The sequence below is a fragment of the Erinaceus europaeus genome, chromosome 1 (genome assembly GCF_950295315.1).
Source record: "Erinaceus europaeus chromosome 1, mEriEur2.1, whole genome shotgun sequence".
Lineage (NCBI taxonomy): Eukaryota > Metazoa > Chordata > Mammalia > Eulipotyphla > Erinaceidae > Erinaceus > Erinaceus europaeus.
The window spans coordinates 115,885,897-115,907,081 of record NC_080162.1 but is presented as its reverse complement, the minus strand read 5'-3'; the positions used below and the strand labels follow the sequence as shown (position 1 = coordinate 115,907,081).

The window sequence follows — 21,185 nt, the reverse complement described above, 5'->3', positions numbered from 1 at the left end:
CCCCCAGATCTATCTTTAGTGATTGCTAGTTTTCTTCTCTGGATACACTGTTAAGATGAGCCCTGGAGGATGGGAGAAAAGTGCATGTAGTCCAGGAGACATCATAATGGTTATGCAAAGAGACTTTCATGCCTGAGGCTCCAAGGTCCCAGGTTCAATTCCCAGCACCACCATAAACCAGTGCTGAGTAGCAATCTGGTCTCTCTACCTCTCTCTGCATCTATCATTAAAATAATAAATAGAGAAATTAAAGAAAAAAGTGCGTGTAGTCGTCTCCACCTGAACTACTGGGGCCAGGGTTTGGTCTGGGAATAAGATTTACTCCAGAATCTCAGCAAACAGGAAAGTAAACACCGGCTCACACAGGCAGTGCTTACAGTCTCTCTCGGACAGCTAGCAGAAGGCAGATGAACAGAAGCACCACAGACCGGTGGGATGGGAGGGAGAGAATGAGAACAGAGGCATCTAGAAAGAAGGGGAGGAGAGCCCGGGAGTGGGGAGCTAAGTCGTGAGGGATGGAGAGACCCAGCGAGTGAGGAATCAATGAGCGGTGTGGGAGGCAGTGAAGCTAGGGAGGAGAGAGTAAGGTGTTTGTGTGTGTTGGTGGTGGTGGGGGGAGAGGGTGAAAGAAGATTCAAGGAAGGCAAGAAAAAGGGACAGAGAGAAGAAAGGAGAAAATAACCATCGGGCTTGAACCTTGCAAAAAAAAAAAATCCTTTTATTTATTCACTTATTCAGTCATGCAGCACTGCTCTCGAGGGGCTGGGACTTGGGCCCCCACGGCGGGGCAGCCCATTAAGCCACAGGTCGCAGCTGCCCAGCCGAAGGACCGCAGTGCGCCGCACCCCCCCCAGTACCCCCCGGAGGCGCCCCCCGCACTGCCCCCGCCCCCCAGCGGCGCCCCCCGGCCTCCGTCCGCGCCCGCCCGGCGCCTGCGCTGCGCACCACGTGACACGGCCCCTGCCCGCCCCGCGGCGTCCGCCCCGCCCCCGCCTCCGCGAGTGCGGCCTCCGCTTGCGGCAGCACCAGGTGAGTGCGAGGCGCGCGGGCGGCGGCGGGGCGGGCGGGCCGGCTGGTGCGGAGCGGGGCGGGCGGCGGGAGGCCCCGGGCTTTACCGAGCGGCGCGGGGGCGCGAGGGCAGGCGCGGGCGGGAGCCGCGAGGGCGACGGCCTGAGGCGATCCCGCGGCCTGACGTGGCGGGGGCGCAGCGGGCGGGGACCCCCGGGATGCTCGGCGTCCGCGGGCTGGGGCTGGACGAGGTCCGGGGCCTCGGCGCGGCGTCGGGCGGCCCTCGGCTTCCCGGTGCCCGCGCTGGCCGGGGGCCCGAGGCGGCTCGGAGCGCGGCCTGACGCGCGGCCGGGCGCGGGCGTCTCCTGCAACAGGCGGGCGGGTTCTGGCCGGGCGGCTGCTACCTGGCGTGACCTTGGCCCGGGCCGCCGGGACTCAGTTTCCTGAGGCGCCGGGGCCGCGCTCGCAGGGGCCCGCCGGCCGGGGCGCGTGGTTCCCGGGAGCCGGCGGCCGGGCAGCGCGCTGTCAGTGGAGCCCGGGGGGTGCGGGGCGTCGCGCGCCTGACAGTTGGCGGCTCCCGTCCCCTCGCGGCCAGGCCCCACGCCGCCGCCGCCGCCGCCCCGGGCTGCTCCCCACCAGCCCCCCGCTCGCGGCGCCCGGGGGCCGGGCCTGGGCGGAGGGGCGGCGCGGGATGCTCCCATTGCGCTTCTGGAGGACTCTGCAGGGCGCACCCGGCGGGACGGGGCGGGCAGGGCTCGGCGGGGCGCCCGCGCTCCCCGCGCTTAGTAGCCCCCCAAAGAAAGCCCACGACGATGAAATAAAGAGAATCAAGTAAATAAGCACGGCTTTTCCGAGTTCCCCCCTCCCCCTTATGCTGCTTACTCGACTTGTGTTGCTGAGGGCGGACGTGCCTTTTATTTATTTATTTTTTTTTGAGCCTCCAGACTCCAGAGGGCTTTAAATAAATTGCAAAACTCTAAAAATGCTGCTGGAAACTTAGCCTGAAGTTCACACCCTCACATCTTGACCCTCCTTGGCACGAAGCGCGTAACTTGCCAGGGGCCCTCTAACTCTTGTTTGTGCCAGAGCCCGGAGCAGAGGCAATGAGGAGAGAGAGCAGCTAGGTGTCAGGCGTGGGAACACAGCAGCAGAGCATGTGCTGCACCCCACAACTTTTAGGTGTTTTTTTTTTTCTTTTTGGAAGTGTTGTCAAGGGCGGGCAGATAGCACCCTTGGATAGTCCTCACCATTTCTAACCATGTATGACCCCCAGGTTTGAGCCTGGACCCAGACTGGCAGCTTTGGTTCAGCAGTCTCTATCACTTTCTCTGTCTCTATCTGAAAGGGAGGAGAGGAAAAAAAAAAATGCGGGGAGGGAGGCACACCGTTTGAGCAAGCATGTTAGCAGGTAGGACATGGGTTCGAGACAAGTGGTGAGGTGAAGCAGCACTGCAGGTGTCATATCTCCCTCTCCCTTCTTGGTTTCAATCTGTCCTGTCAAATAAAATAGAAGAAATTTAAAAAAAGAGAAGAAAAGGACAAAATGGCCGCCAGGAGCTGTGGATTCAAAATGTCGGCACTGGTGGTGGTGCACGTGTTACAATGTGTAAGGCCTTGGGTTCAAGCCCCTGTCCCCCGCTGCACGGGGAAAGCGTCATGAGTGGTGAAGCAGGGCTGCAGGTGTCTCTCTGTCTCGACTTCCCCCTTACCTCTTGATTTCTGGCTGTTTCTATCCAATAAAGGTAACAAAATTTTAAAAAGTCAAAATGCTGGCAACGAACCCCAACCCTAACCCTGGTGGCAAAAACAAATAAGCAGGTAAATAAATGCTGTCAATGATAGAAATGTGTTTTCTCTCTGTTGGGCCAGCAGAGAATGAAAAGAGCCATTCATTAAGTGATAAAGTGGCTAGAACTTTAAAGTTAAAGGTGTGAGGTTGAATTCTGATGCCCGAAATCACATGTGCCAGAGTGATATGCTGATTCTCTCGCCCCTCTCTCATGTTGATAAATAAAATCTTAAAAAGAGGCAGCACCACTAGCTGGTGCTGTTGGAATAAGGCTTTTACTTTGCTGTTCAAAGTGAAAGTTGAATCTCCTTGGAGAGCTCTTTTTTAATATCCATTAAATAGGGGTCTGAAGAAAGTACACCTCGTAATGTGTGCTTAACAGGGTGTGCTACTGCCTGGTCCCTGATAAATCTTAAGAAAAAAACTAAAGTGATCCAACTCATTCTGTGTCAAGGGGATTTTCTTAATAACTGCTGCATATGTGGCACCACTCCATAGTTTTCAGACCAAAACTGTTTGCGGTGGCAAACAGTTGGAGGAAACCCAGATGTCTCTCTAAAATGAATTGTTTAAATAAAACATGGTTGTCCAAATAATAAGCTGTGGGAGCGAATTTATCATATATAAAACCTAAAAAGCTTTACAGATCCTTGTGACTCCACATAAGCCACTTGGAAGAGTGTGCAGCAAAATAGAAGAGTATTTTTTTAAATCTATTTATGAAGAAGACAGGCAGAGAATGAACATGGACATCACTGGCACATGTGCTGCCAGGGACTGAACTTGGAACCTCATGCTTGAGAGTCTAGTTATTTCTCCACTATAACACTTCTTGGATCACAAAGAGTAAATTTTTTTTTTTTTTCTTGAGACAGGATCTGGGAAGATTTATTTATTTTTCCTTTTTCTTTCCTTTTTTCTGAATTGGGGCCTCACACATGCTTTATTTTACCAGTCTGGTGAAACGACCAACTTTCATTCAGAGAGGTAGAGATATCACAGCACAAAAGCTTTCTGCTGAGGTACCATGACTCCCAGGTCTAGAATCTGGGTGTTGCTCATGGCATGGCACATAGCCTAGGCTCACACCATCCATATTTTTGAGTTATCTTTTTTTTTTTTTTTTGCCTCCAGAGTTATTGCTGGGGTTCGGTGCCTGCACTATAAATCCACTACTCCTGGAGGCTTTTCCCCCCCCTTTTGTTGCCCTTGTTGTTTATTGTTGTTACTGCTGTCGTTGTTGGATAGGACAGAGAGATGGGGAAGACAGAGTGGGAGAGAAAGATAGACACCTGTAGACATGCTTCACCGCCTGTGAAGCGAACCCCTTGCAGGTAGAGAGCTAGGGGCTTGAACCGGGGTCCTTACGCTTTGAGCTTTGCACCATGTGCGCTTAACCCACTGCACTACCTACGGGCTCCCATGGAGCGGAGTTTTAAACCCAGGTCCTTGAGCATGGCTAAGTGTGCACTCTACTGGGTGTGCTATTCCCCAGCACTGAGGTGTTTTTTTTTTAATAAAACATTCTAGGGACCAGGAGATGCTCATATATGGTAGAGAGCATACTTGGTTATGTGTGGGGATCCAGGTTTGAGTCCCTGGCCACCACATAGGAGCACCTACAAAAGTGGTGTGGCAGTGCTGTGTTATCTCTCCTCACTATCTCTCTGCTTTTCCTTTCCGTTTCACCCTGTAGTATCTAAAAGGAAGAAAAAAAAAAAAGGACCCTGCCCAGAGTGGAAAAATTGTACAGGTGTATAGCCTCTGGCAGAAAAAAAAAATATATATATATATGTGTGTGTGTATATATATATGTATATGTATATGAAAGGAAAGTAGTTACCTTTTTTCTCCTGAGCATGGCCTTAACCATGAATTCCTATAGTGTGTAAAGAGTGTTTTTTTTTTTTTTACAACAACAACAATAATAACTACAACAGTAAAACAAAAAGAAAAAAACCAGAAAGGCTGTACCATTTATGATTCTTTTTATTTTATTTGTAAAGAGTGTTTTATACCACCCAACACTTGTAGTATGCAAGCAGTTCTGGACAGTGTTGTTTTGTGTATTTTCAAACTTGGTAAACAAAATTCTATTGTACACATTTTTCAGCATGTTGTCCTTTCCCCTTCCCTGTTTCTTTTGGAGTGATCAGTGTATTGTTTTTTCAGTGCATGGCATTGAGATGTCTCCAGTTCTTCAAGTTGATAAGTGTAACTTGAGTTCTGGTTTACTCATTTGAATTAAAAAAATATATATTATGGGGTGAGGTGGTGGTGCACTCTGTTGAATGTACATGTTACCGTGCACAAGGACCTGGGTTTAAGCCCTTGGTCTCCACCTGCAGAGGGAAGCTTCACAAGTGGTGAAGCAGGGCTGCAAGTGTCTGTCTTTGTCCCTCTCTATTTTTTCCTCTCAGTTTTCTCTCTGTTCTATCAAATATATGGAAAAAATGAATAAATACTGTTTAAAACTTTTTTTTTTTTTTTTTATGTGAGCACTGCTCAGCTCTGGTTTATGGTAATGCTGGGGATTGATCCTGGGACCTCTGAGCCATAGCCTGTTTTTGCATAATCATTATGTTACCTCCCCAGCTCTCCTTATTTTATTTTTTAAATGTTTATTTTTAAAAAATTTTTTATTTATAAAAAGGAAACATTGACAAAACCATAGGATAAGAGGGGTACAGCTTTGCACAGTTCCCACCACCAGAACTCTGTATCCCACCCCCTCCCCTGATAGCTTTCCTATTCTTTAACCCTCTGGGAGTATGGACCCAAGGTCATTGTGGGATGCAGAAGGTGGAAGGTCTGGCTTCTGTAATTGCTTCCCCGCTGAACATGGGAGCTCTCCTTATTTTAATTTAAAGAAAAAAACATTCATTTATTTTTGTTGTTGCCAGGGCTTCACCACTCTGGGTCATCTTTTTCAAATAGTGAGAGAGGAAGAGACTCCATCAGCACTAATAAATCTTGTGCATGGTAGTATGCACACTTAACCTAGTGCACCACTGCCTAGCCTCCATTTAATTTTTTTCCTGTAAAATTAAAAATATATATATTTATTTTCCATTTTGTTGCCCTTGTTGTTTTTCATTGTTGTTGATGTCATTGTTAGATAGGACAGAGAGAAATGGAGAGTGGAAGGGAAGACAGAGGGGGAGAGAAAGATAGACACTCACAGACCTGCTTCGTGTGCTTAACCGGCTGCGCTACCGCCTGACTCCCTGTAAAATTTTGTACTTACTTGCTGCTTTTTTTTAATAGATTTATTTATTTTATTTTATTTTTATAGACACCTGCAGACCTGCTTCACCACCTGTGAAGCGACTCCCCTGCAGGTGGGGAGCCGGGGGCTCGAACTGGGATCCTTATGCTGGTCCTTGCGCTTTGTGTGAGCTGTGCTTAACCCGCTGTGCTACTGCCCGACTCCCAACAGATTTATTTATTTACTACCAGAGAGAACTAGAGCACTACCTTGGCACTGTTGATCCTAATGATCAGACTCAGAATCTCACGCTTCCAAATCTGATGCTGTACTCACTGGACCACCTCCTGGGGTGTATTACTATTAATTTGCCAGAGCTCTGCTTAGCTCTGTCTTATGGTGGAGTTGGAGACTGAACCTGGAGCCTCTGGTGCCTCAGGAATGAAAATTTGGTACACCAAACCTCATTGCTGTCTCCCTAACTCATAAGTATTTTATTTATTGAGAGACAAAGTCCTAAGCACTGTTCAGCTCTGGTATATGCAGGGAAAGATGGAACCTGGGGCCTTGCACTTGCAGATTATTTGCTCTGCTCATTGAGCCACTTCGCTCGTTAAAAATATAAACATGTATGTATTTAAAAAAATTTAAAAAAATATTTATTCCCTTTTGTTGCCCTTGTTTTATTGTTGTAATATTGTTGTTGTTGTTATTGATGTCGTTGTTGTTAGATAGGACAGAGAGAAATTGAGAGAGGAGGGGAAGACAGAGGGGAAAGAAAGATAGACACCTGCAGACCTGATTCACCACAAGTGAAGTGACTCCCCTGCAGGTGGGGAGCTGGGGGCTTGAACTGGGTTGCTTATGCCAGTCCTTGCACTTTGTGCCACGTGTACTTAACCTGCTGTGCTATCGCCCGACTCCCACTTCTTATTTATTTGATAGAGGCATAGAGACATTTGCAACACTGATTTACTACTTGCAAAGCTTTCCCCCTACAGATGGGGACTAGGGGTTTAAACCTGGTTCCTTGCACATTGTGACGTGCATTCCAGGTGACTACCACCTGAGGTTTTTTTGTGTGTGTGTGTGTTATTTATTTATTTATTTATATTTTATTTTATTTATTTATTCCCTTTTGTTGCCCTTGTTGTTTTATTGTTGTAGTTATTATTGTTGTTGTCGTCGTTGTTGGATAGGACAGAGAGAAACGGAGAGAGGAGGGGAAGACAGAGAGGGGGAGAGAAAGATAGATACCTGCAGACCTGCTTCACCGCCTGTGAAGTGACCCCCCTGCAGGTGGGGAGCGGGGGTTCGAACCAGGATCCTTATGCCAGTCCTTGTGCTTTGCGCCACCTGCGCTTAACCCGCTGCGCTACAGCCCGGCTCCCCTTGTGTGTGTGTTATTTTACCAGAGCACAGGGATTGGATTTGGAACTTCAGTGTCTCAGCTATGAAAATCTGTTTCATAAGCCACTATACTATGGCCTTGACCTTTTATTTACCCATTGACGAGAGAAAGAGGGGAGAGAGCCAGAGCAACACCCCTTTTGTACTTCATGCTTGCAAGTCCAGTGCTCCAGCCACTGCACACATCCCAGGCTGTTAGTTTGTCTATTTCAGTTCTTGTTAGTATTCTATTGAATCACTGATCTGTCCATTACTGAGAACAGGCATTTTGGTCATGATAGTGCTTGCATTATGGGCCAGACTAATAATGCGGGTCTTGAATATGTTGCAGTCTGATGGATAGGCTGTGCCTCTTCAGAGCAGGCAGCTGTTCCTTTTCCTTTGCAGCCCTTCCAGCACCTTTTAGTCCTTTGAATAGTGCTTAATAAATGTGCTTTACCAGTGCTACAAGGAAGCTATCTGCCTGTTATACTCTGAGCTATATTTGCTGTAGGTCTGGCTGCTGTGTTCACTGAAGGACTGAAGTGGGGGGACCACCTACAGTGAGGTCCTTTTGACAGTGAGTCCTTGCACCAGTCCCTATTGAAGGAAGTCCTTTTGACTTGACTCTGACTCCGTGGTGGCCTGGTAGTGACTAGGAAGTTGTATCTTGGAGATCTAAGCTAGGTACTTAGTGTGGTTAGCAAGTTGTGCCAAGGGCCTGAGGGCACTGAGATGGATATGAGAGATAAGCTGGAGTACTCCAGGAACTTGGCCTCCTGGTGAAAGGTGGTTAGGACAACTTCAAGTGATAGAGCACTCTCCAGCTCTCCTCAGTTTACTTTTTTTCCCCTTTCTTTCTTTATGTGTTGGTGCAGTGATGGAGGGAGAAATAATCCAGCTAGACCTTAATGCAGAGGTTTTATTTATTTATTTATTTATTTATTTATTTCTCCAGGACTTCACTGCTCTGGGTTGATTTAAAAATATATATATTTTCACCTTTTGTTGCTCTTGTGTTTTTGTTGTTGTAGGTTTCTTTCTTTCTTTCTTTCTTTTTTTCATTTACCTGTATTCTTTTTTTTTTGTTTTGTTTTGTTAACAGAGCACTGTTCAGCTCTGGCGTATGGTGGTGCGGGGGACTGAACCTGGGACTTTGGAGACTCAGGCATGAGAGTCTGTTTGCATAACCATTATGCTATCTACCCTCGCCCTGTTGTTGTAATTATTATTATTGTTATTGATATTGTCATTGTTGGATAGGACAGAGAGAAATGGAGAGAGAAGGGGAAGACAGAGGGGGAGAGAAAGATAGACATCTGCAGACCTCCTTCACTGTCTGTGAAGCAACTCCCCTGCAGGTGGGGAACCAGGGGCTCAAACTGGGATCCTTACACTGGTCATTGTGCTTTGCACCACGTGCACTTAACCCGCTGCTCTACTGCCCGACCCTTGATTTTTTTTTTTTTCTTCATAGATAGAGGCAGAAACAGAAAGACCATAGCACTGACACTTCCTCCAATGTGGTGGGGCCCAGGCTTGAACTTTGGTCATGGCATGACAAAGCAGTGCACTCACTATCCAGCTGAGCTATCTTGCCAGCCCCTGATGCAGGGAGTATAAATTAATGGTCTGGATGGGAGGTTGGACATGTCCAGAGAATAGCAGGTTTCCTTTTAGGTTAGAAGGGGGGAGTGGTACATAGAGGGGAGGGAATGTTTGGAGCTGCTCAAGCAGGAGGCAGTACGGAACCAGGACTTTTTGAAAAGCTGGCTGTTACAGTTTCTTGGAAAAAGTCTCTCTCTCTCTCTGAAGCTGTCTTTGGGGCCTTGGTGAGAAAACATGATGGGGAGGAAGGGAAGAATACTTCTGAGCTCCAGTAATGAGGAAAGTATCTTCTTTTTGGCAAGTTTCTTTCTTTCTTTCTTTTTTTTTTTTTTAAATGTTTATGTATTTATTTTAATTAGAGAGATAGAGAAAGATCAGAGCACTGCTCAGCTGTATCTTGCACTGGTGCTGGGGATTGAACCTGTGGCTGCAGAACCTCAAGTGTGAAAGTTTTGTAGAACTTGTTATCTCTCTGGCCCCTTTGGAAAGTTTTACATTGAATATAATTTTTATTTGATCTCTAAGATTTTAACAGGTTTAAAGACAAAACTGTTTTATGAGAAGCAGTAGAAAGAGAGATACCAGAACACCACTCTCATGGTCAAAGCCCGGGCCTTAGCCTTGCCAGTCAGGCTGAGTCACCTCCCTACTATGTCTCATGCCCCCCCCCCCCCCAATTTGTTTGCCATCAGGGTTATTGCTGAGGCCCAATGCCTGTATGGCTCTACTGTTCCCAGCAGCCAAGTTTAGATGAGAGGTGGGAGGAGAGAAGGGAATAAGTAGATTGGAGAAAACAGGTGACCTGTAGGGAGGAGGAGGAGCAGGGGAGCAGCTGCTGCTGTCTGGGAGCAGAGCTGGGCAGCCAGCTGCACAGGGGTAGGGGGGTACCTCCCTGCCTCATTCTTCTTCCTCTGTGTCTTGGCAGCTGACGGCCGGCCTTGGTGGTCAGGATGGCGGAAGATCAGGAGTTCACCCAGCTTTGCAAATTGCCCTCCCAGCCAGCACACCCACACTGTGTTAACAACACCTACCGCAGCGCACAGCACTCCCAGGCGCTGCTTCGGGGCTTGCTAGCTCTCCGGGATAGCGGCATCCTCTTTGATGTCGTCCTGGTGGTAGAGGGGAGGCACATTGAGGCCCATCGAATTCTGCTGGCTGCATCCTGCGACTACTTCAGGTGAGTTACCCGCCTGTTCCATGCATTGAAGTAACACAGGGTGGTGCCAGCTCTCCTCAGTGTTGGAACTGCAGGGCCTGGAGGGCTCATCTGGGTCCCCCTCACACAGAGACCCCATTGCTCTTTCTGTGGCTGAACAACAGGAGACAGAGGGGGTCCTAGAGGCTTTTTTAAGTGGTCCTTAACATTCCTTAACATTTCATTTTGAAAAAAAATTATAAGAATTTTAGAGGTTCTTTTATTTTATTTTAACTTTATTTTATTTTGATACATCAGAGAGAAATTGAGATGGGGGAGATAGGGGAAGAGACAGAGAAATACCTGCAGCCCCGCTTTACTGCTCATGAAGCTTTGTCCCTGCAACTGGGGACCAGGGGTTTGAACCTGGGTCCTTGTGCACTGTATGGTATGTGCTTAACCAGGTGTGCCACCGTCTGACCCCCCCTGAAAAAAATTTTTTTTTAAGATTTGAGACATTCTAGGAGGTGGCACAGTGAATAAAACTCATTTATTTTTATCAGAACACTGCTCAGCTATGGCTTGTGGTGGTGTGGGGGAATTGAACCTGGGAATTTGGAGCCTCAGGCATGAGAGTCTCTTTGCATAACCATTCTGCTGTCTCTCTTGCCATGAATAAAACTTTGGACCCTCAAGCATGAAATCTTGAATTCAATCCACAGCGTTGCATATACCAGAATGATGCTCTGGTTCTCTGTCCCTCTCTTGGCTTCTCATGAATGAATCAGTAAATCTTTTTATTGGGGTTTGGGAGGTGGCACAGTGGTAAAGTTCTGGAATTGCAAGCATGGGTCCAGTATTGGTCACCAGCACTATATGTGCCTGAGAGCTGCTCTAGCCTCTTTCTCTCACTTATTCCTTCTCCATATCTAACTATCTTTTGTAAAATAAGTAAAATTATATATATGTTGTAAATTATATATTGCATACATTTTTTTCTTTGTCTTTTAAATGTTTTTTTCTCTCCATTTAAAAATATTTATTGAGGATAGAGACAGAGAAATTGAGAAGGAAGGGGGAAGGGAGAGAGAAAGAGACCTGCAGCCCTGCCTTATCCTTCATGAAGCTTTCCCCCAGCAATTGAGGACTGGAGGCTTGAACCCGAGTCCTAATACACTGTAACGTACATTCAACCAGGCGCACCATTACCTGCCCCTCCCCCTTTTATTTTATTTTTTAAAATAGATATGTCAAGTAAGATATTTCACTAGTAGGAGTCTGTGGAGAATGTGACCCAGTGGAGCTGGGGTTGGTTGTGTCCAGGGATAGCAGTGTTCCTTCAGTTCTCCCCATCAACTGATGCCTTTAGTAAACTTTAATATAACACACTGGATAGTTGTGTTATCTGAATTGGATAGTTGTGGGGTTGAATTACTCCTTCTTTTGAGGGACAGTATTAGGGAAAATGACCACGTTGGGAGTACTTAGACTCCTGGATGTGTGTATGGATAGACTAATACCATATGTCATATATGTTTATTTTATTTTATTTATTTTTTTCTTTTTCTTTTTTTCTCCTCCAGGGTTATTGCTGGGCTCGGTGCCTGCACCATGAATCCACCGCTCCTGGAGGCCATTTTTTCCCCCTTTTTGTTGCCCTAGTTGTTGCAGCCTCGTTGCGGTTATTATTGCCATTGTTGACGTTGCTTTGTTGTTGGATAGAACAGAGAGAAATGGAGAGAGGAGGGGAAGACAGAGAGAGAGGGGAGAGAAAGATAGACACCTGCAGACCTGCTTCACCGCCCGTGAAGCGACTCCCTTACTGGCAAAAATGTGAAAATGTTTGATAAGGCAGCATAGAGAGAAAGTGAAACTATATACCCACTAAACAGTAGCTCCTCATTTCCACTTCCCCTAAGCTTGGTAAACCACTAAGGTTGTTTGTTTGTTTGTTTGTTTGTTTGCTTCTGGGGCTTCCCCATCCATCATAGCTTTTTCAGATAGAGAAATACAAGAGTTGGTCAGTGGCACACCCCAGCAGAGTGTACACATTGCCATGCACAAGGATCTGGATGCAAGCCCCTCACAGCAGGGGTGGGAGGGGCAAGACTTATAAATAGTGTTGCTGGTGTCTCTCTCTGTCCCTCTGTTTCCACCTTCCCACTCAAATTTCTCTGTCTCTATCAAAGATTGGAGACAGAGTGACAGAGAGAAAGGTAAAAGAAGAGAAGAAAAAAGAAAGAAATTGCCAGTGGGATTGCTGGATTCATAAGCAAATAAATAAATAAATGGAAAAGGGAAGGAGGGAGGGGATCGGGAGAGGATATCACAACACTGAAACTTCCTCTAGTAAGGGCTGGACTTGATCTTGGGTTCTTTATATGGCAAAACAGATTTCCTGGGGGGCCGGGTGGTGCAGTGGGTTAAGCGCACTTGGCACAAAGCACAAAGACCGGTGTAAGGGTCCTTGTTCAAGCCCCCAGCTCCTCATCTGCAGGGGGGGTCGCCTCATGAGCGGTGAAGCAGGTCTGCAGGTGTCTATCTTTTTCTCTCCCTCTCTGTCTTCCCCTCTTCTCTCGATTTCTCTCTGTCCTATCCAATGACAGAAATACTAACAATAATAGTAACAACAACAGTGATAAACAATAAGGGCAACAAAAGGGAAAAAATGGCCTCCAGGAACAGTGGATTCGTAGTCTAGCCACTGAACCCTAGCAATAACCCTGGAGGCAAAAAAAAAAAAAAAAAAACAGCCTCCTGGGCAAACTGTTTTGCTGATCCCACCATTCTTTACTTTTTTTTTTTTTTTTTGCCTTTTTGCCTTTTTGCCTTTTTGCCTCCAGGGTTATTGCTGAGGCTCAGTGCCTGCACTATGAATCCACTGCTCCTGGAGGCCATTTTCCTATTTTTGTTGTCCTTGTTGTTGGATAGGACAGAGAGAAGGGGAAGACGGGGAGAGAAAGGTAGATACTTGCAGACCTGCTTGACCGTTTGTGAAGTGACCCCTCTGTAGGTGGGGAGTATGTGGGGGGGTGCTTGAACCAGGATACTTGGCACTTCAGTCCACTGCACTACTGCCCTACCCCTGCAATCTTGATTGATTTATTTTATTTTATTTTTGAGAGAGATGCAAAGAGAGAGAGACAGAGAAACACCAGAGCACTGCTCAGCTCTGGCTTATGGTGGTGCGGGGGGAATTGAACCTGAGACTTTAGAGATTCAGGCATGAGAGTCTGTTTGCATAACTATTGTGCTATCACCCCCACCCCCACAATCTTGATTTTTTTAAAAAATATTTTTTATGTATTTATTTAAAAACATTTATTTTTTAAAATTTATTTAATTATTAATGAGAAAGGAGGGAAGAAAGAAGCAGACATCACTCTGGTATATGTGCTGTTGGGGATTGAATCTGGGACCTCATGCTTGAGAGTCCAATGCTTTATCCATTGCGCCATCTCCTGGACCAATGTTTGTTTGTTTGTTTATTTATTGAATAGAAACAGAAATTGAGAGGGGTGAGGGAGATAGAGAAGGACAGAGTAGATAGACAGCTGCAGCACTGCTCCACTACTCATGAAGCTTTCCCCCTGCAGATGGGGACCAGGGGCTTGAACCTGCATCCTTGAGCAAATATAATGTGTGCACTTAACCAGGTGTGCTACAGGCCGCCTGGCCCTTATTTACTTTATTTTTTATTTTTTAATATTTATTTATTTATTTTCCCTTTTGTTGTCCTTGTTGTTTAACATTGTTGTGGTTATTGATGTCGTTGTTGTTGGACAGGACAGAGAAATGGAGAGAGGAGAAGAAGACAGAGAGGGGGAAAGAAAGACAGACGCCTGCAGACCTGCTTCACCGCCTGTGAAGTGACTCCCCTGCAGGTGGGGAGCCGGGGGCTTGAACTGGGATCCTTCTGCCGGTCCTTGTGGTTTGCGACACCACCAGACTCCCTATTTACTTTATTTTAAATTAGAGAACTAGAGAGAAACACCAGAGCAACTGCTCAGCTCTGGCATATAGTAGTGGGGGGATTGAACCTGGGAGCCTCAGGCATGAAAGCCTTTTTTTTTTTTTTTTTTACTTACTTACTTATTTAATTTTAAAAAGGAGACATTAACAAAACCATAGGGTAGGAGGGGTACAAATACACACAATTCCCACCACCAGATCTCTATATCCCATCCCCTCCCCTGATAGCTTTCCCATTCTTTATCCCTCGGGAAGTATGGACCCAAGGTCATTGTGGGTTGAAGAAGGTGGAAGATCTGGCTTCTATAATTGCTTCCCCGCTGAACATGGGCGTTGACTGGTCGATGCATACTCCCAGCCTGCCTGTCTCTTTCCCTAATAGTGTGGGTCTCTGGGGAAGCAGAGCTCCAGGACACATGGGTGGTGTCATCTGTCAAGGGAAGTCTGGTCGGCATCCTGCTGGCATCTGGAACCTGGTGGCTGAAAAGAGAGTTAACATACAAAGCCAAACAAATTGTTGAACAATTATGGACCTAAAGGCTGGAATAGTGCAGATGAAGTGTTGGAGGGGGTACTCACTGCAGACTCTTGTGTACTTCTGCTTTCAGGTATATATTTTGCCCTAGTTTATGGATACGTGTGAACATATGCTCTATCTCAGGGGACCTGGTCTATATCTAGGTTTTGGGACTTTGTTACGAAACCACCTGGAATGGAATTAGAGAATACTATGGAAGGAAAGGTCTCACCTGAGTAATGAAGCTGAAGGGTTGTCATTCTACACCTGAAGTCTCTGGACACAGTCTGAAGTGAAGCATGCTGAGGTGGTACTTGTTGCATTGATTAGGTTGTTATCGGCGGATGCAATATTATTTGATATGAATTGAGAGAAGCATGCAGGAAAGTGCGCCGACATGAAAGTCTTATACATTAACATTATGCTGTATCCTTAGCCCAATTAATGCATTCTTTTTTTTTTTTCTTCAGAGTTCCTGTACTTCCAAGCCACTGCTCCTGGAGGCTATTCTTTTTTTTTTTTTTTTTCATTTATTTCTTTTGTTGACTTGTTGTTTTTCATTGTTGTAGTTATTATTGTTATTGATGTCATCATTGTTAGATAGAATAGAGAGAAATGAAGAGAGAAGGGGAAGGAAGATGGAGAGGGGGAGAGAAAGATAGACACCTGTAGGCCTGCTTCACCACTTGTGAAGCGACTCCCCTGCAGGTGGGGAGCTGGAGCTCCAACTGGAATCCTTATGCTGGTCCTTGTGCTTTGTGCCATGTGCGTTTAACCCGCTGTGCTACTGCCCGACTCCCCCTTTTTTTTTATGCCTCCAGAGTCTCTGCACTTCCAATCCACTGCTCTTGGAGGTCATTCTTTTTTTTTTTTTTTTCTTTCTTTCTTTCTTTATTTTCCCTTTTGTTGCCCTTGTTTTTCATTGCTGCTATAGTAGTTGTTGTTATTGATGTCATCATTATTAGATAGGACAGAGAGAAATGAAGAGAGAAGGGGAAGACAGAGAGGGGGAGAGAAAGACACCTACAGACCTGCTTCACCACCTGTGAAGCGACTCCCCTACAGGTGGGGAGCCAGAGGCTCGAACTGATATTAACCCGCTGCCCTACCACCCGACTCCCACTTGGAGGCCATTCTGTTGTTGTTGTTGCCCTTGTTATTATATTGTTGTTAGATAGGCCAGAGAGAAATTGAGAGAGGAGGGGAAGACAGAGGGAGAGAGAAAGACACCTGAAGCAACCCCCCTGCAGGTGGGGGAGCCAGGAGCTCGAATGGGGATCCTTAAGCTGGTCCTTGTGCTTCATGCCATGAGTGCTTAACCCACTGTGATACCGTCCAGTCCCCCAATTAAGGCAATCTTTACAGAGGAAGGAGCAGCCTTGGGGCTGGGTGGTGGCACACCTGATTGAGTACACATGTTACAGTGCACAGGGACCAGGGTTTGAGCCCCTGATTCCCACCTACAGGGGGAAAACTTTGAGAGTGATGAAGCAGTGCTGCAGGTGTTTCTCTTTTTCCTTCTCTTCTTTATTTTTTAAACTTATTTTTATCTTTACTTATTGGATAGAGACAGCCAGAAATCAAGAGGGAAGGGAGAGATAGTGAGAGATGCAGAGAGACATCTGTAATACTGCTTCACCACTCAAGAAGCTTTTCCCCTGCAGTTGGGGAGTGGGGATTTGAACCCCCTGTAATATGTGCACTCAACCAGGTGTGCCACCACCAGACCCTTCTTCCTCCCCCTTTCCTTTCAGGGACTGTCTGTAACCAATAAATAAATAGTGATACTTTAAAATAAGTTTTTTTAAAGGAGCATCACTATTGTGCTGATAGGGATCTATTTCCAAAGTGCACTGTTAAGCCATTAAGATTCAGAAGATGTGTGAACTCTTGGGCGTGGTGCTACCCTGGGGAGAAAAACTGACAACTACAGTCAGGAGGGAGAGAGACTTTCTACACAACTGTTACATACTTTACTTCTTGTACCATATATATGCCATATCTGCTTGGAAAATAAAATGTAAAAATAGCCATTCTGTCATCACTACATTGTTGACAGTCATATTCCAGCTCTGATACATACCTCCCTTGGTCAACAGGCACTTCTCTCTGAAGATCTAATCATTATCTGTATTGAGATATCTTGGGCATCTCACAGTGACCCCAGGACTCTCACTCCTTCACCTTGTCTTCCAAATTGATTCCTGGCTGCCTGGTCTGATTCATTCCATCAGCCTATTCTCCCCATCAGCCTTTTCTTTCCTCTGGCTCCAGAGTCTCTCAGCTGTAGCTTCGCTGATACAAAGCCCTCCTCAGAACCTCCTGTGCTCGGGCCAGCAAGCACTAAATATAAGTTCCTTCCCTCCCTCCTTCCCTCCCTCATGTGGCACTATGGAGTGGGCCAAGAACTTCTCAGAGTGCCCCAGCACTGCCATTCCTACCGAAGGAACAGCCTTTCCCTTGCTTTACCATACTTGGATTCAGTCCTGAGTTTGCTCTAACCTCAGGATAGCAGGACCTCACCCTCCCTTTTCTACTCGCTTCTCCTGGATGTTTGTACGCCACACTTGTCCTTGCCCCAGGACTTGGCACCTGTCTTCACCTGAAACATCACACCCAGGCAGGTACAGTTCTGCCCAGCCACATCTTAGTGCTTCAGAAGGGTCCTGTCCCTGCCCCTCATTGCTCTCTGTCTGCTCTCTTCCAGCCAGCCAGACACTCCTGGATTGGATTCCTTTCTAGCATTTCAATAAGTAGCTTATTTCTTTGTTGTCTATCCTCCTGGCTAGACTAAATACTGTGTACATAGGGACCTTACCACTTTGCTTACTGTTACTACTTCTGTTCTTGAAATTACACCTGGCATTTGGTAGGGACTTGGTAAATATATGCTAGAATGGCTTTTTTTGTGGGGGAAGGAAAGACAGAGACCTCTGCACTGGAGCTTCCTTCAGTGTGGTGCAGGCCAAGCTCAAACCTGGATTGTGCACACTGTCCAAGTGAGCTGTTTTACTGGCCCTAGAGTGGCTTTTTTTTTTTAATTGTTGTAGTTAATTGTTTTTTTTTAAAGATTTTATTTATTAATGAGAAAGAGAGAAAGAACCAGACATCACTCTGGCACATGTGCTGCCGGGGATCAAACTCAGGGCCTCATGCTTGACAGTTCAAAGCTTTATCACTGCACCACCTCCCAGACCACGTTATTATTGTTGTTGTTATTGATGTCGTTGTTGTTAGATAGGACTGAGAGAAATGGAGAGAAGAGGGGAAGACAGAGAGTGGGAGAGAAAGATAGACACCTGCAGACCTGCTTCACCACCTGTGAAGTGACTCCCTTGCAGGTGGGGAGCCAGGGGCTGGAGCCGGGATCTTGCACTGTGCACCATGTGTGCTTAACCTGCTGTGCTACCACCTGATTCCCCAGAGTGGCTTTTATTAACTTATTCTCTCTTTCTCTTTAAATTAAAAATACTTTTTTTTTCTGACAGGCAGAGAGAATGAAAATGACCATAGTATCAAAACTTCCTTCAGTGTGGTGGGGCCAGGCTCCAAGTAGGGCACTATCCAAGTGAGCTATTCCTCTGGCCAACTTAACTCATACCATCCCTCTCTCTTTCTCCCCCTCTCTCTCTCTCTCTCTCTCTCTCTCACTGGGGCTTGGTGCCAGCACTATGAATCTACTGCTCCCTGTGGCCATTTTTTCCTGTGTTTTTTAAAGATAAAACAGAGATAAATTGAGAGGGAAAAGGGCAATAGAGTGGGAGAGAGAAAGAGAGTCACCTGCAGCCTGCTTCACCACTCATGAAGCTTCCCACCTGCAAATGGGGATCAGGGGCTTGAACCTGGGACCTTGCACACTGTAACGTGTGCACTTAACTCAGTTCACCACCACCTGAACCCTTAACTTATTTTCTATTCATTCTCTCATAATATAATCTGGGCTACTGATGTGAACCGGTAAGTGTACTAGTCATGGTCCATGCTCCCAGGAGGCTCTTATGTCACTACTTGGCTCATCTGAAGTAGATATGGGGTGGTTTCTAGTCTGGCTGCCCAAACTTAGCCAACAGTTTTGGATACCTCTTGTGGGGTGACTATGTGCTCAGGCCCACCACTAGCCAGGTCATCCTTATCACAAAGCTATTTTCAGCTGGGGTTGTTGTCTTCATTGTGATAACTCCCTTGTCTTGTCTTCACTTTGCAGAGGAATGTTTGCTGGGGGCCTGAAGGAGATGGAGCAGGAAGAGGTCCTGATCCATGGCGTGTCCTACAATGCCATGTGCCAAATTCTGCATTTCATATACACCTCTGAACTAGAGCTCAGCCTCAACAATGTGCAGGAGACACTGGTTGCTGCCTGCCAGCTTCAGGTGAGGTTTACCTGTTGGCAAGGCAGACCCACATCTAGCCAGGGCTTCCCCAAGCAGTCATTATGTAGTAGCATGTAGGTGGATCAGGCAGGTGAGGACAGCACCACAGGTAGCAGAGGTGACTTTAGGAATGAAACTCAGTGAGACAGATTTTAGCCCTGGATGCCAAAGTGGATCTGCTCTGATTGCCCTCTTCCCCTGGCCCTTGATTTCTTCCCCTCTGCTGGGTCTCCCTGCCCCTGAGAAGATCACAGAGAGAAACAAGTGGCTGCCCCTAAGGCCCTGTGTGAGGTGTGTTGCTGAGTTCCTCCAGCGTTGCCATCCAGATTCTTTCTTAGTAGCTTTTTCTGCTTCCACACTTGGTCTCTTCAGTTTCTAACACTTATTTTCCTTTTGTCTTTGATTTTTTTTCTTTTTTGTTCTTGTATTCTTGTTGTTGCTTTAGAAACTCTCATCCAGTTCTCAGACCTTGCAGCATGTAATTATTTCCCTTAGCTGCCTCCAGACCCTCATCAGCCAGAACTCACCATTATCATACACCTCCTCCATGCTGGCGCTCCCCTCCCATTCTTCAGCACCCTAGGCACTGAGCTTCCTTGCTTCCTTCTCTCTCTCATCTTTAATTGCCACTAGGGCTTTGTGCTGGCACTACAAATCTACTGCTCCTGTAGCATTTTTCCCTTTCTTTCTCTCTCTCACATACATTCTTTTTATTATATTATTATTTTTATTATTATTATTATTTGATAGGCCAGAAAGAAATTGAAAGGGGAAAGGAGATGGTTTCCCCCCTGCAGGTGGGGAGCAGGTGCTTGAACCCAGATCCTTGTGCATGGTAACGTGTGTGCTCAACCAGATGTCCCACCTCCTGCCCCTCCTCCATATTGGGACAAGTTGTTCTTATATTACCTGTAGCTATCTCTGTTCTCTAAGCCTCACTTTTCTCTTGGCTTTTAGCTCTTCATTTCTTCTTCCCAGTTGTTCTGTATGTTCTTCCTGCATTTGTCACCCACACTGGCACCAAACCATAGGCTCCCACACTGTTTTTGCTCCCCTAGCCATCAGCTCAGAGATCTGTTGTTCCCAGTTTGATCTGTGCTTCTTAGTGCCTCCGACATCATTTTACAGAAGGGGGAGCCCCCACTTCACCTTGAACAGCCCAGATTTTCTTTTATTTTTTTTTTCCTTTTTTTTCTTTTTTTTTCCTTTTTTTTCTTTTTTCTTTTCCTTTTTTTTTCTTTTTTTTTTTTTTAAGTATTTTATTTATTTATTAATGAGAAGGATAGGAGAGAAAGAAAGAACCAGATATCACTTTGGTACATGTGCTGTTGGGGACTGAACTCAGGACCTCATGCCTGAGAGACCAATGTTTTACCCACTGCGCCACCTCCCGGACCACTTTCTTTTATTTTTTAACAGATTGGACTTCTTTTTTTTTTTTTTTTAATATTTATTTTATTTATTCCCTTTTGTTGCCCTTGTTGTTTTATTGTTGTAGTTATTATTGTTGTCGTTGTTGGATAGGACAGAGAGAAATGGAGAGAGGAGGGGAAGACAGAGAGGAGGAGAGAAAGATAGACACCTGCAGACCTGCTTCACCACCTGTGAAGCGACTCCCCTGCAGGTGGGGAGCCAGGGTTCGAACAGGAATCCTTATGCCGGTCCTTGTAACAGATTGGACTTCTATGCAAAATTGTTTCTGGTGCTGGAGGAGCTAGCTCACCCAGTAGACCACATACTGACATGCTCACAGATCTGGGTTCGAGCCCACAACAAACAGCATTTTAGGAAAGAGGAAAATAGGGAGTCGGGCTGTAGCGCAGCGGGTTAAGCGCAGGTGGCGCAAAGCACAAGGATTGGCATAAGAATCCCGGTTTGAACCCGGCTCCCCACCTGTAGGGGAGTCGCTTCACAGGCGGTGAAGCAGGTCTGCAGGTGTCTGTCTTTCTCTCCCCCTCTCTGTGTTCCCCTCCTCTCTCCATTTCTCTCTGTCCTATCCAACAACGATGACAACAACAATAATAGCTACAACAATAAAACAACAAGGGCAACAAAAGGGAATAAATAAATAAAATAAAATATTTTTTAAAAAAAAGGAAAGAGGAAAATAGAAGTGCATGCCTCAAGCACAAAAGTTTTTGCACGGCCATTTTATTATCTCCCTAGCACACATGGTCTCATTCAAAATG

General features: G+C 46.2%; 1 protein-coding gene across 1 annotated transcript in view; it reads left to right on the top strand.

Annotated features, from left to right (window-relative positions):
• Window positions 1–904: 904 nt before the first annotated feature.
• KLHL22 (kelch like family member 22) overlaps window positions 905–21,185 on the top strand; it is a 38,353-nt gene continuing 18,072 nt past the window's right edge. Inside the window, exons 1-3 of the mRNA XM_060193994.1 lie at window positions 905–1,029; window positions 9,928–10,179; window positions 18,831–18,996. Coding sequence (XP_060049977.1) covers window positions 9,953–10,179; window positions 18,831–18,996 — 393 coding nt within the window. The 5' untranslated portion in view covers window positions 905–1,029; window positions 9,928–9,952. The remainder of the gene's footprint in view (window positions 1,030–9,927; window positions 10,180–18,830; window positions 18,997–21,185) is intronic.